Source organism: Mustelus asterias, chromosome 17 (genome assembly GCF_964213995.1).
Source record: "Mustelus asterias chromosome 17, sMusAst1.hap1.1, whole genome shotgun sequence".
Classification (NCBI taxonomy): Eukaryota; Metazoa; Chordata; class Chondrichthyes; order Carcharhiniformes; family Triakidae; genus Mustelus; species Mustelus asterias.
Genome location: NC_135817.1, coordinates 54,354,709 through 54,369,610, shown reverse-complemented (window position 1 = coordinate 54,369,610; position 14,902 = coordinate 54,354,709). Strand labels below are relative to the sequence as shown.

At 44.7% G+C, this 14,902-nt stretch overlaps 1 protein-coding gene across 4 annotated transcripts in view; it reads left to right on the top strand.

Annotated features, from left to right (window-relative positions):
• The window catches only part of hao2 (hydroxyacid oxidase 2 (long chain)), a 67,146-nt gene extending 61,599 nt beyond the window's left edge, over positions 1–5,547 (top strand). For all 4 annotated transcript variants that reach the window (XM_078232694.1, XM_078232692.1, XM_078232695.1 and 1 more), the window contains exon 8: positions 4,580–5,547. In XM_078232694.1, coding sequence (XP_078088820.1) covers positions 4,580–4,635 — 56 coding nt within the window. In that variant the 3' untranslated portion in view covers positions 4,636–5,547. The remainder of the gene's footprint in view (positions 1–4,579) is intronic.
• The last annotated feature ends 9,355 nt before the right edge of the window (positions 5,548–14,902 follow it).

Sequence of the window (14,902 nt, the reverse complement as noted above, 5' to 3'; positions counted from 1 at the left end):
TTGGCCTCCCTCCTTTCCCTCCTCCCACCAGAATGATCGGGCCTCCCTCCTCCTACACCCCCTCCTCCACCCCCCCCCCCCCCCACCCCACCCACCCTGCCGCCAGAGATATATCTGGCCCGGCTTCTCCTCCCCTCCCCCCCACCAGAGAATGATCTGCCCCACCCCACCCCCATGAGATAAATGAAATCCCAACTCATTAGGATGTCAGTGCATGCAAATATATGAAGATTATCTACTTTGCCGGGTCATTGTTCTGTGCAAAAGGGATCCTTTTCACATTACTAGTGTTGAGCTAGGGCTGGATTACATCCTGGGGTGTCCAGATAAAGAGATCACCGGACTTTAAGATACTTACGTTGGTTAGCATTGGTTTGCATGGCATTCTGCTGTGTGTGGTTGCTGCACATTGTGGCATCAACTTGTTTTTCACCAATAATGAAACTGATGGAAAGTAAAACACTACTTGTGGAGCCTCTAATACGAGGGTCCATAAATATAGGTTAGCCATTGTAAATTTAAACAAGGAATTGAGAAGAAATGTCTTTCCTCAGAGAGTAGTGAGAATGAGGAACTTGCTACCATATGGAGTGGTTGAGGAGAGCAGTGAAGTTGCTTGTCAGGAGAAGCTAGATAAGTACATGAGAAAGGAATAGAAGAATATGTTGACCGGGTGAGATGAAGTAAGATGTATCAGTTAGACCCAATGACATCTTTCTCTGCTATAAATTCTCTTCAAAAGGTATGAGTTTTCCTTGTGTGCTGGCTACATTTTATAGATTAGCTGAAGACTAGCTCCTGTGAGGGGATAACCTGAGGAATCATCCAAGGGGCAGCACAGTGACACAGTGGTTAATGCTGCTGCCTCACAGTGCCAGGGACCCAGGTTTGATCCCAGCCTTGGGTGACTGTCTGTATGTAGTTTGCACGTTCTTCCTGTGTCTGCGTGGGTTTCTTCTGGGTGCTCCGGTTTCCTCCCACAGTCCAAAGATGTGTCGGTTAGGTGGATTAGTCATAGTAAAAGAGGGGAGATAGGGCTGAGGGGAGGGCTGAGGTGGCATGCTCTTTCAGAGAGTCAGTGCAGATGTGATGGGCTGAATGGTCTCTTCCTGTACTGTGCAGATTCCATAGTTCATTTGGCAGCTCTGGTTGAAGATGCTTTCAAACACTTCAATTATTTTTTTTGCCTTCACCTTCTGGGTTCGCCCATCATTGAGGCTGAAGATGCTAATGGAGTCTTCTCTTCCTACTCATAATTAAGATGTGGAGATGCCGGCGTTGGACTGGGCTGGGCACAGTAAGAAGTCTCACAACACCAGGTTAAAGTCCAACAGGTTTGTTTGGTAGCATGAGCTTTCGGAGTGCAGCTCCTTCATCAGGTGAGTCCCAATGAAGGAGCAGCGCTCTGAAAGCTTGTGCTACCGAATTAACCTGTTGGACTTTAACCTGGTGTTGTGAGACTTCTTACTGCATTCATAATTAGTTCGCTATCCAGCAACATTTATGTGTGGATGTGCCCAGTCTGTAGAACGTGGATCCGGTTTGTTGGTTGTAGGAAAGCTTAGCCATTTCTGCAGTTTAATATGCGTGTAATCTTGTGTTGTAGTTTCACCATGTTGATATCTCGTTTTCAAGTATGTCAACTGCTGCTCCTGGCATGCTCTCCAGCACTCCTCATTAAACCAGCGCTGGTCCCCTAACGTGAGTTGAGCTATGAGTTTAAAGGTTGCAATTAAGTACAATTCTGTTGCTGCTGGTGGCCCACAGCTCCTCTTAGATGCCTAGGTAGTTGTAAGATCTGTTGTGAATTAACGCGGTCTAGTGCCACACAATATGATTATGGGTTTCCTCCTTGTGAAGAAGAAAGTCCATTTGTGCAGTAAGGACTCTGCAGTGGTCATCCCCACCAATATTATCATGGACAGATGCATCTGTGACAGGTAGGTTGGTGAGGACAAAGTCAAGTATGTTTTTGCGTTGTGTTGATTCTCTCACCTGCTGCTGCGGGTGCAGTCTAACAACTATGCCAGGACTCAGTCACCTCGCTCGGTCATGGTGCAATCGAACCCCTCTTGGTGACGGACATTGAGGTAATTCCCCCATGATTCTGTGTGCTTCCACCATCAATCCTTCTTCCTAATGATGTGCAACGTGAGATGCACAGATTCATCAGCTGGTTTTCAGAAGGCATTTTCCTTGCCTGTGTTTCATTTGATGCCATTAGACTTCTGGAGCCAATGTTGAGGACTCTGAGGGCCACTCGCTCCTGATTCTAAACCTCTGATGTGTCTGTCCTGCTGGTGGGGCAGGGCATGCCAGAGATAGTGATGGAGGAGTCCAGGATGTGAGGTGTAAGGTATGATTCAGTGAGTATGTCTATGTCAGACTATTGCTTGACTAATTTGTGAGGCAGCTCTCCCAATTTTTACATAAGTCCCCAAAAACTAGGAATGGACTTCATGGGGTTGAATTCAAAGCCTAGATTGATGCTAGGTGGTCAATGAAGTTTTATTTTGATTATTCTTTCTCATCGCATTTTGATAGAATTCATTAGCTTGCTAGGATATTTCAGAGGGTGGTTAAGAGTCACACACATTGCTGAGACGAGTTTTACCAAAATTCAGTAGTTTCATTGTCGTTATTGCTGATACATGCTTCTTTTTACAGATTTATTGAATTAGCTGAATATAAGCACACCAGATGCTGTGTTGGAATTTTAACTCGTACCTTGGGGTCATTAGTCCAGATCTCTGTCTTGCTAGTCCATTAATATAACCACTGTGCCACCATTCCTGATTATATTCTGTAGATGACGATGATTTTGAAGATTGTGGCTGGAGTGCCGAATACAATTCTGCCTGAATAGTCCAAAAAAGTCGAACTGTTGCCTAAGCAACCATATGGTGATTGGATGATGGCCTACATCTCACAGCACAAGTGCTCTGCTGTGTGGGGTTTGGAATTGGGGTCATCAGCTGTTGTCTCTCAAAAGCTGCCTGTTCATTCTCTCGTGACAAATTTGGCAGGAGAGGGGAACCAGAATGTTGCAGCAGAGAGGAGAGACAAGGGCCGGGATTCTCCAAACTCGCCCACGGTTGGGATTATCCGGTCCCGCTGCTGTGAGCAGAAATTTGGCTGAGCGCCAAATTCTCTTGTTCTCGCTGGCAGCGGTAGGGGGGGCATGTGAGACCGCAGAATTGTAGCCAAGGTGGATAGAAAACTGGAGTACAAATAACAACAGAATGGAAGGGTAAATAAAATAGGAATTAGAAGGTGGAAACAAAATAACATGTTGTTTGAATGCTTGTGTGTTTTCAAGAGGAATGCACAGACTATCAAAGAAGCTGATGAACTGCGGGTGCAAGTTGTCACACTGGGTTATGATGTAGTGGCTATCATGGAGACCTGGCCTAAACATGGGCGAAAATGGAAACTAAACATTTCTGGCAGCAGTGTATTCAGGAGTTCCCTGGGTGACAAAAGAAATGTGTTTATCACTAATGTTCAGGAAGGAATACAATAAAAAATCAAACAGATTATAGAGTAATCAAAGGGGAAGTGAAGAATTATTTACAATCTACCTGCCCATTAAAACGGTTGCTCAGAGAAATGCACACTGGCAAACCCAAACTGGAAACGCTAACTGGTTTGTATAAGTAAGTGGCAGAAATGTTGATGAGAACTGCACATAACAGACAATTGTTAACCTTCACTTGTACGTTAGCCAGGAAATATTAATATATAGGTGTACACACCACACTCTTGACTCCACACGAATAAAAGGTAGGTATTTTGTTCACTCCAATAGTAATTACATGAATATGCTTATTCTCCTGGGTGTTTATAAAGCCTGTGTGCAAATTGAAACCTTAATAACAACCTATGAAAGCATAATTCATATAGTTTTCACAGACACACAGAATTGTTGCAATGCAGAAGGAGGCCATTTGGCCCATTGTGTCTGCACCAGCTCTCCAAATGAGCCAGTATAACTCGATACAGTCTAACTCTCTAGATTTCAAAATAATCACTATATTTTGTTTGATCATACATTGTTAAATCTGTTTTCCTAACTCGTTGTAAATGTTCTGCAATTTCTGTTGAATGATTTCATGAGCAACATTAACAGTCCAAATCATTATAAATTATATTTTCATATGTTTGCTTCTATCCTGTTTGTATCCATATTTATTAAAGTCTAACCTTGAACAGCTTTATTATAAGCATTTTGTATTGCATACTGCACACACGTGTGTGGAATCCTCCTTGGGTAGCCTGGTAAAGTGCCTCGCCAGATTAACATTGATAATAGCATCGACAATGTACAAAATTTGGAACGATTTGCAAAACATGTCTTTAAGCATGTTTTCTGAAGTGCACCTTCTGACTACAGTTGTGAATCAACAGTGAATGGTGCATCTCCCATTCAGAGAATTCTGTTCTTAGTTCTTCCAGAAATTGTTTGGCGTAAATCTATCAGACACCAACTTATTATTTAATCATTGTGTAGTGAGAGGTGGCAGCAATTTTATGCACTTGGGTTTTATTTAATGTCATCAATGTTCCATCTCTGATGCAGGCTGCAGAAATATCTCCGAGATCAACAGGAACCTCATCCAGTTCTCCAAGCTTTAGAATGATCCCTGAAATAAAATTGAGTACCACACCTGAGTTTGGGCACCATCGCAGGAAGATCAATATATTGAGAAAGCAAAGATCGTTTTGAACAAATTTGGACCTAATTGAAAAACACTGTAACCAAGGCAAATAAACAAATCAGAATATGGCGAATAACTTCTATTTCATAATGCAATAACCGTTGAAGTATGTCCATTTGAGGAATCATCTTCTTGTTGACATGAAGAAATGTTCTTTACCTGATCCCTTTTAATTGCAGCATTGATACCATTGTTAAGCCCATTCTTAGCGACCATTCTCTCCGCAAATCCCTCTCTTCCTTTGAAACATTCTTTAAAATCCATCTTTAACCAAACGTTTGGCCATCTCTCCAAGTCTCCCCCTCTTTGGCACGGCATCTTTTTTTTCCCTTGTACCACCTTTAGGTCCTTCACGATTTGTTTGTGCCACGAGTGCTGTACAAATGTAACTTATTGGTTTTGTTGGAGCACAGCCACTGTGTGAAGCATTGATACGTTTCATAAGGTAAATTCTGCTCAAAGCAATAGCTTAATGATGGAAACCAGGTGGTTTATGGTGCGAGTGGGACTTGATCATCTTTCATCTTTATGACTTGAGTTAGATTTCAGCCCAGCGAGAGGAGATGTGAAGTTCCTTTAGTGGAGGTTTGGGTGGCAGTGTGTATCAGGATAATATGATTCATCTCTGCTAACCCAATATTCATCTTTAATGTGATTCCTTCAGACTTCTCTAAAGAACACTATAAGATTGCAACAAATACACAATATTGTCAATGCCTCTGTGACAGCCAACAATGAAATAATTCTTCTTATAATTGAGACTAAGATTGTAATATGTAAGAGATTTTGACATGATCATAAACTTCCAAGGGAAAAGGTTGGACATTTAGTACATTTGTTGTCTCCCTAATATTGCATTACACCCTGGCAGGCACTCACAAACTGTAATCACTTTTGTAAACATATTGGTGAGCTTTGCCAGTTGAGTGTGTAACCACAATACTTATCACATCCATTATGTAATTTGCCAAATGGTTTACACTGCATGATAAAGTATGATCTTTTCACATATTCAGAAGGAAGAATTTTACTCAGAAAATATTTATTAGATATTCATTGTCCTGTATCGACTTTAACATTGTTGATACTTCCTTTTAAAACAATAATGGCATTTAAAATTAAAACGCTTCAGACAACAATTCAGCTGTCATTCCTTCCAATTATTGGAAGTTAGATATACAGAGCTCCAAACAAATAACTAATACTGGGAACAGTTTGACAAGGGTAATCAGATTTTTTGAATGTTATGATAATCTGTGTTTTGGATTTAATATATTTGAGTATATCGGATTTCACTGTGCAATTTTAATTAAGCTTACAAGACGGGTTGCTATAGTGGAGGTTGTTTTAAGTTAAATTCGACACTAGCTCAGAATGTTTGTTAGTTAAATATCGTGCACCTTCACAACTGACTGGCTGCAATAGCAATTTAAAGAACAACTTGCTTTTCCAAGCATGCCTTAAGTGAGGAAAATGCCTCTGAGCCATTTACGGAATAGAAGGAATGTGAGTCACTGGCCAGCAACTAATAAAGGGAGTGGAAAAATTACCTGAGTGCATGGGGGGAGATGGATATTGGAGAAATACAGTTATAGAGTGGGTAATTTGAAAAGACTTTTGAAACCAGAGGGTGAGATGAAGAGGTAGAGTGATTTAGGAAAAGAACTCTTGATGCAGGGGCAGTTGCAGGTGAAACATTAGTCACTGCTGGTAAAGAGTAGAGTGGTGATGGAGGAGCAGAGGATACCTGAGGCAATGTGGAGCTGGAGGTGATGGGTTACTGAAATGGATGAAGAGGAGGGATATGTCCTAGGAGATTTTATGGGCCAGTTTAGCAGGGCAAATGGCGCCAGTGAAATTGGGAAGAACAGAGGTGTTCGGAGTGCAGGATTTTGTGAAGGAAAGAATGCAGCCAGCAGCATCCTCAATTCAGCCAAGTGGAGAAAACCCAATGTTAAACCAGCGTTGCAAAATGAATTGTCATTTAGAGAGGTCACAAAACCTGAAATATTTTATAATTTGTCAATGCCACATTTCAAAACATTTTACTTCTGATAAAGAATAATGCTGCTATTGAATTACAATTATCCATAGATTTGTTTCAATCATTTCTGTATCTGAAATGTTTTCAAGGTTATCTCCAAATTATGTTTACTGCTGTTTACGCAGTAACTAGTCAGATGAAATCGTATGTTTAGAATGCATCTTATTCACTGCTGGAGCATATGTTTTTCACTTTGAAATATCTTGTAATGAATCCATGCATGAAAAATAGATTAATGGTATATTTAAGATGCAAACTTAGCATACTGTGAGTTAAGCCACAATACTAAAGAACATCAGTGCCACTTGCTGGCCACAAACAGTAGCACATGCTCAAACATTCTTACAATATTGTAGACATATTTTGGAATATTGGCCTAGATCTTCCAGTCTCCGGATTGTCACGACAGTGGACATTCCCTCACCCCCTGGGAATGGGACCCCTGGGAAGTCCCAACACTCTGACTCTGTGGGAATTGTCCAGGAAGTTTGAATTTCTGATGGGCAGTTCCCCGGCTCCCTTGGACCCTCTGAAAAAGTCTCCAACTCTGAGTTAGAGGACGCGATCTTATCGGCCGTCCATGCCCCGTTGCCATTGTAGTGAGGACAAAGAATTTGGCGCCCAGCTAAATCTCTGTTCACTGCAGCGGGATGGGAAAATCCCGCTGACATGAAGGGCTATAACATTCCAGCCAGAGTCTTTGGACAGTTTCAACTTACTTACATAAATAGTTTGCCAGGAAACGTCGGACAGAAATATCCTAGTCTAACTCCTGGGTAACTATACAACTGATCCCACCAGACTCCCCTCCCTGATCCTGCCTGATTCCCCGACATGTGCTGACTACCCCCCATCATCCGGCTTGCAACCCCTCCTGATCCAACCGGACCACACATCCAACTCATCTACCCACCTCATCCATCAGCCACCCTATCCTACTGAACTGCCATCCTATTGACCTGTCACCCACCACCCTACTCAGCTTCACTCTCCCCAATAACTTCATTCACTCTACCTACCCACCTCACCCACCTGCCAATCTACCCAACTGACCTGTCACCCTATTGACCTGTCACCCACCACCCTACTCAGCTTCACTCTACCCAATAACCTCATTCACTCTACCTACCTTCACCCACCCTACTTACCTACCTCACCTACCTGCCACCCAACCCAGCTGTCAATCTACCCTACTTACCTGCCACCCTATTTACCTGTCACCAGCCTCCCACCAGCCTAATTTGCTTTACTCTACCTACTTACCTCACCCACCCTACCTACCTACCTCATCCACCCTACCTACCTACCTCACCCACCCTCCTCACTTATCTCACCTATCCTACCTCCTCACCCACTTAGTTCCCCCGCCTTACACACTTGGCTTCTCTTCATAGCTTTCAAAGAAGGTTTCGGACATTTTAACTCTTTACTTATCAGAATGCAGCAGTTAGTGCCACAAGAAAGGGGACTTGGCTTCTGCCATTCGAATTCCCTTTGCTGACGTCTCCATGCTTTCCTGCACTGTCAGTTTGGAAGGATTTGTTTATCGAAAGATTGCCTGGGATAATCAGAGTAAGGTAAGTGGGTATTTTTTGACTCATCAGGGTCAGGTAGGGGTTACGATCCTGAGCAGAAGGTGTGGGTCATTAAGCTGTGTCACCACAGCTAACAGTTGTGACATTTTTGTCGTTTCGCTGAGGTAGAAAATATTGTTAACGTGAAAATTTTGAATCTGATGTGATTATATCAGATTGTAATTCTGCTGTGTTTAGTGAGGTAATGAGGGGCTAAGTACAGCAACTTCATGCCTTACATGGATTATACTGCCGAATGCATTGGTGAAGTATTGTTATAGTGCAGTCTGTTTGTGGGGGAGCAGCAACTTCCCATTTCACATGTTTAACTGCCTGGATGTGGACTGAGAGATCAGTCTAATTTACTCTGTAATAATTGTAGAAGTTGCGGGATTGTATAAACTGATGACAAGGGATTAACAAGCAGGAGGGTTTATTCAACAATCTTTGCAGCTCTTACAGGCTGTGTGTCTGCCTGTGTTGGGGGAGAACTCTCACGTTATTGAGACATCACTTCCTGTGTCCACCTCATCCTGATGTACATGTGACCACTCGGTCTACAATAACAGTTTGTCATGACGTTACTCTCAATACAAAATCTGGGCATTGAATTCAAGTTTACAGCTCACCATACAGATATAATGAGCTCACAACCTCGGCTTTGTAACTACGGCCCTGCTTACACCCTTTTTATGATGTGGAGATGCCGGCGTTGGACTGGGGTAAGCACAGTAAGAAGTCTCACAACACCAGGTTAAAGTCCAACAGGTTTATTTGGTAGCAAATACCATAAGCTTTCGGAGCAATGCTCCTTCGTCAGATGGAGTGACGTCCATCTGACGAAGGAGCATTGCTCCGAAAGCTTATGGTATTTGCTACCAAATAAACCTGTTGGACTTTAACCTGGTGTTGTGAGACTTCTTACTGTACACCCTTTTTATACATGGGAAGGTGCAGGCTACAAAAACAGCATTACAGAACAATCCTGCAGTAGTGAGATACCTCTTGCAGTTATCAACTGCACTACCGCTGAAACCAATGGAAAGTGTACCAAATTAATGACACCGAAACAATCCCCAATGATAAATTAATATTTTAATCACTTCAACTTGGTAGCCTGTTCCAAATGCTCCACTAATCACATCCAGTGATCAAAAAGACATTTAATAGAATCATAAGATAGGAGAGCATTGAAGGAAGCCATCTTGTCCATCGAGTCTATGCCAACTCTTTCTATAAACAATAGAGTCTGTCCCATTTCCTGCTCTTCCCTGTCAATGTAACACCCTTATTCAAAAAGAGGAAGAGACAATTATTTCATAGAATCCATAGGATCCTACAATGCAGAAGGAGGCCAATCGGCCCATCGAGTCTGTACCGACCACAATGTCACCCAGACCCTATCCTCATAACCCCATGCATTTACCCAAGCTAGTCCCCCTGATACAAAGGGGCAATTTAGCACGGTCAATCCACCTAACCCACACACCTTTGGACTGTGGGAGGAAACCGGAGCACCCGGAGGAAACCCACACAGACACAGGGAGAACGTACAAGCTCCGCACAGACAGCGACCCAAGCCAGGAATCAAATCTGGGTCCCTGGCGCTGTGAGGCAGCAGTGCTAACCACTGCCACTGTGCCACCATATTTATGTTAATGTCTTGGACAAGGGAAGTGAATACACAATTGCCAAGTTTGCGAATGACACAAAAAGGGTGGGAAGGCAAGTGGTGAGACTGACACGAACAGGGATATATAGACAGGTTAAGTGAGCAGGCAAAAACGTGATGGATAGAATATAATGTAGGAAAATGTGAAGTTTTGCACTTTGGCCGGAAGAATAACGGAGCTGATTCTGAAATAAATAGGGAAAGACTGCAGAAAGCTGCAGCACGGAAGGATTTGGGGATCTCACGCATAAATCACAATAGGTTAGCATGCAATTCAGCAGGAAATTGGGAAGGCAAATGGAATGTTGGCCTTTATTTCAAAGGGAATGGAGTATTAAAATAGGGAAGGTTTGCTAAAACAATGCAAGGCACGAATTAGACTACACCTGGAAGACTGTGAAAAGTGTTGGTCCCCTTAGCTAAGGAAAGATAGACTGACATTGGAGACAATCTGGAGAATCAGAGTCATACAGTGCGGAAGAGGCCCTTCAGCCATCGAGTCCGCACCAACACATTAGAAACACCTGAACTCCCATCTGCCAGCATTTGGCCCTTAGCCTTGAATGTTATAATGTGCCAAGTGCTCATCCAGATACTGTTTAAAGGATGCGAGGCAACCTGCCTCTACCACCCAGGCAGTGCATTCCAGACTGTCATCACCCTCTGGGTAAAAAGGTTTTCCACACATCCCCCCTAAACCTCCTGTCCCTCACCTTGAACCTATGTCCCCTCGTGACTGACCCTTCAACTAAGGGGAACATCTGCTCCTTATCTATCCACTCTGTCCATGTCTCTCATAATTTTGTACACCTTAATCCGGTTGTGCCTCAGTTTTCTCTGCTCCAACAAAAACAATACAAGCCTATCCAACCTCTCTTCATAACTTAAATGTTCCATCGCAGGCAGCATTCTGGTGAATCTCCTCTGCACCCTCTCCAGTGCAATCAAATCCTTCCGATAATGTGGCGACCAGAACTGCACACAGTACTCCAGCTGTGGCCTCACCAATGCTCTATACAACTCCAACATGGCTTCCCTGCTTTTGTAATCTATGCCTCGATTGATAAAGGCAAATGTCCCAAATGCCTTTTGCCTACTAATATGCCCTTCAGCTTTCAGAGATCTATGGACAAACACACCAAGGTCCCTTTGTTCTGCAAAACTTCCTAATGTCCCACAATTCATTGTGTACTTCCTTGTCAAATTACTCCTTCCAAGTGTATGACCTTGAGAAGGTTCACAAAGTTGATGCTGGGTATGGAGAGATTTTCTCATGGGGAAAGGTTGAGTATGTCAGGACTGTACTCAGTGGAGTTTAGAGGAAAGAGCTTATTGAGACATATAGGATTCTCAGGGGGGTTTGAAAGGGTATATTCTGAGAGGTTGTTTCCCCTTGTGGGGGAGTCTACGAGCAGAAGGCATAATCTCAGAGTAAGGGGGTCACCCATTTATAGATCATAGAATCCTACAGTGCAGCAGGAGGCCATTTGGCCCATCGAGTCTGCACTGACCACAATCCCACCCAGGCCCTATCCCCATGAGCCCATCTATTTACCCAAGCTAGCCCCCCTGACACTAAGGGGCAATTTAGCATTGCCAATCCACCTAACCCGCTCACCTTTGGGCTGTGGGAGGAAAGCGGAACACCCGGAGGAAACCCACGCAGACACGGGGAGAACATGCAGACTCCGCACAGACAGTGACCCAAGCCAGGAATTGAACCCAGGTCCCTGGCGTTGTGCTAACCACTGTGCTGATTTAAGACAGAGATGAGGAGGAATTTCTTCTCCCAGAGGGTAGTGAATCTATGGAGTTCTTGACCGCAGAGGGCTATAGAGGTTGGGTTGTTAAGTATGTTCAAGGCTAAGATAGACAGATTTTTAATCAGTGAAGGAACTGCAAGTAATGGAGATAAGGCAGGAATTTGGATTGAAGATTATCGATCAGTGATTGGGGCGGGCGGGGGGGTGGGGGGGGGGGGTGATTTTGTGCCACGTTTGCTGTGAGCGTAAACGGCGACACAGGCACAAAATCTCAAAGTCAGGAAACAAGATCCTCGCCTGTGAGACTTTGTTTCCCGATTTTCCTCACCCCTCACCATTGGGAGGGGCACATACCCAAGCTCTGGCATTGCCAACCTGGCAGAGCCAGTCTGTGTCAACCTATGCCAGGGAGAAGTGCCAGCAGCGGGCCCGCTGGGGAGCCCAATCTGGGGGGAGTTCCCATTATGTGGTACTGGGGAAGTGAGCACCTGGGCCTTTGAAGTGGAGGAATGTGGCAATGACAGAGGGAGCACTGGCAGTGATGAGGGAAGTGGGCAGTGGGTGTGGTGGGGCGGGGGGGAGCGGGGTGGAGCCTGGCAATGAGGGGTTTGGGGGAGGGGGGAAATGGCAATGGGGTGGAGCGAACCTGGCAGTAAGAGGGTGAGCTGACTGTGATAGGGGGAAGGCCGATTACACTGCAACAGTGGTCGTGCAGAGTGGAGGGAGGCCCTGTTATTTGAGCAGGTGGGGGGATGCCCTCAATACCCTGTGGAGGGAGTTGTGGGCACTGGGGTGCATTTCACCTCAGTGCTCTGTGCTGATTGGGGTGTCCTTAAAAGATGGTGCCCTGACCTTTGTAGAGCCAGCCTTGCCAGTTCTATTAGGCCCCACCCCGTCAGGCTGACAGCGTAAACCACGACCCTGATTTATTTTTGTTAGAGTAGCTCAAGATCTGGACTGAAAGCCTGGCAGTATATCTGGAGAGATACATGCTGGTTTTCAGTCAGAGCCTGACACTCTGATAAATTATGGGAAAATGGGCGGCACGGTAGCACACGGTAGCACACGGTAGCACAGTGGTTAGCACTGCTGTTTCACAGCTCCATGGACCTGGGTTCGATTCCCGGCTTGGGTCACTGTCTGTGTGGAGTTTGCACATTCTCCTCGTGTCTGCGTGGGTTTCCCCCGGGTTCTCCGGTTTCCTCCCACAGTCCAAAGATGTGCGGGTTAGGTTGATTGGCCAGGTTAAAAATTGCCCCTTAGTGTCCTGAGATGTGTAGGTTAGAGGGATTAGCGGGTAAAATATGTAGGGGTAGGGCCTGGGTGGGATTGTGGTCGGTGCAGACTCGATGGGCCGAATGGCCTCCTTCTGCACTGTAGGGTTTCTATGACTTCTATGAATTCCTTCTCTGATCTCATTGAATGATGGCGTAGACTCAATGGGCTGAATGGCCTACTTCTGCCACCATCTCTTATAAGCCCCACCAAATCGCTGCATTTTTTGTCCTTCAGCTAATTGTCCATTCCCTTTTCAAGGTTACAGTTGGATCTGCATCCATTAAGCCATCAGTGCCTTCCAAATCCTAACAACTTGTTTGATAAAAATGCTTTTCCACAGATTGCCTCTGGTTGTTTTGCCATTCACCTTCAATCTGTGCCCTCTGGTTATCAACCCTTCAACCATTAGAAACACTTTCTCCTTATTTAATCTCGTTAAATCCTTCATGAATTTCATCATCTTTATCAAAGCACTTGTTAACCTTCTCTGTTCTATATGGAGAACAGCACCACCTTCTTTGTTCTGTCCACATTGCTGTAATCCCACATCCTTGGAATTCTAGTAAATCTCTTCTGTATCCTCAACCCCAAAGTCACTGAGTCCTTCCCAAAGTCCGGTCCCCAGAATTCGGCACAATATCCCAACTAGTGTTTTATGTAGGTTTGGCATGTCTCTTTTGATTCATTCATGGGATTCATTCATCCGATTCAACCTCTTGGCATTTGTATTCTATGCCTCTGTTTACAAAACCCAGGGCAGGATAAGCTTTATGAACTGTTTTGTTGGGTTATCCTGCCAACTTGGAAGATTTGTGCTCAGCCACTCCCAGTACTCCCTGTCCCCCCATATTCCTCGTGAAATTGTGCCGTTCAGCTTGTATTGCCCCTCTTCACTCTTCCCAACAAAGTCAAAATCATACATTTCAACACTGAATTCCACCCGCGAACTACTGAGACTAAGGACAGGATTTTCCAGCCGTGCTTGCCCCCAAAACCAGGAAATCCCACCCGAGGTCAATGGACCTTGCCATGGTCCGCCCCTCGCCTGATCTGAATCTTGTGACGGGCGGAAGGGGAAAATTCGCCCCTAAAGATGAGTCACTCATGGAATGTAATTGGTCAGTGTTAAGCTCAAAGTTAACAAGTCTCCTCCTTCCATTGACCATATCATCAAGCCAATCTGTACAAGGGCGCTGCCTTGCCAGTTTATTTCTTTGATGATGCTGTACTTGGGACACTGCAATTGGACTCTGCATTCATGAACTCTCTGACAACAGACAATTACATCACAGCTAATTTATATTTATTTATGTTTGTAGCACAGAAGATGACCATTTGGCCCATTGTATTAGCTCTCTACAAGAGCAACTCAGCTAGTCCCACTCCCCGACTCTTTCCCAATAGCTCTGCAATTATTTTCCTCTTCAGATAATTGTCCAATTTCCTTTTGAAAACCATGATTGAATCTGCCTCCATTACATTCTCATGCAGCCATGTGGAGATGCCGGCGTTGGACTTGGGTGGGCACAGTAAGAAGTCTCACAACACCAGGTTAAAGTCCAACAGGTTTATTTGGAATCACGAGCTTTCGGAGCACTGCTCCTTCATCAGGTGAGTGGAGAATGTGTGAGTGGAGAGTGGTGCGTGTCCACTCACCTGATTCTCCTCCTTCCCCCCCCCCCCAACATTCTCTGGTGGGGGGGAGGGAGGAGGAGGCGGTCAGATGTATCTCTGGTGGGGGTGGGGGTGGGGGAGGGAGGAGGGTGGCCCAAACTTTCTCTGGGGTGGGGGGTGGGGGAGGCCCCGATCATTTTCTGGTGGGGGGGGGCAGGGGGAGGGGGTCAGATGTATCT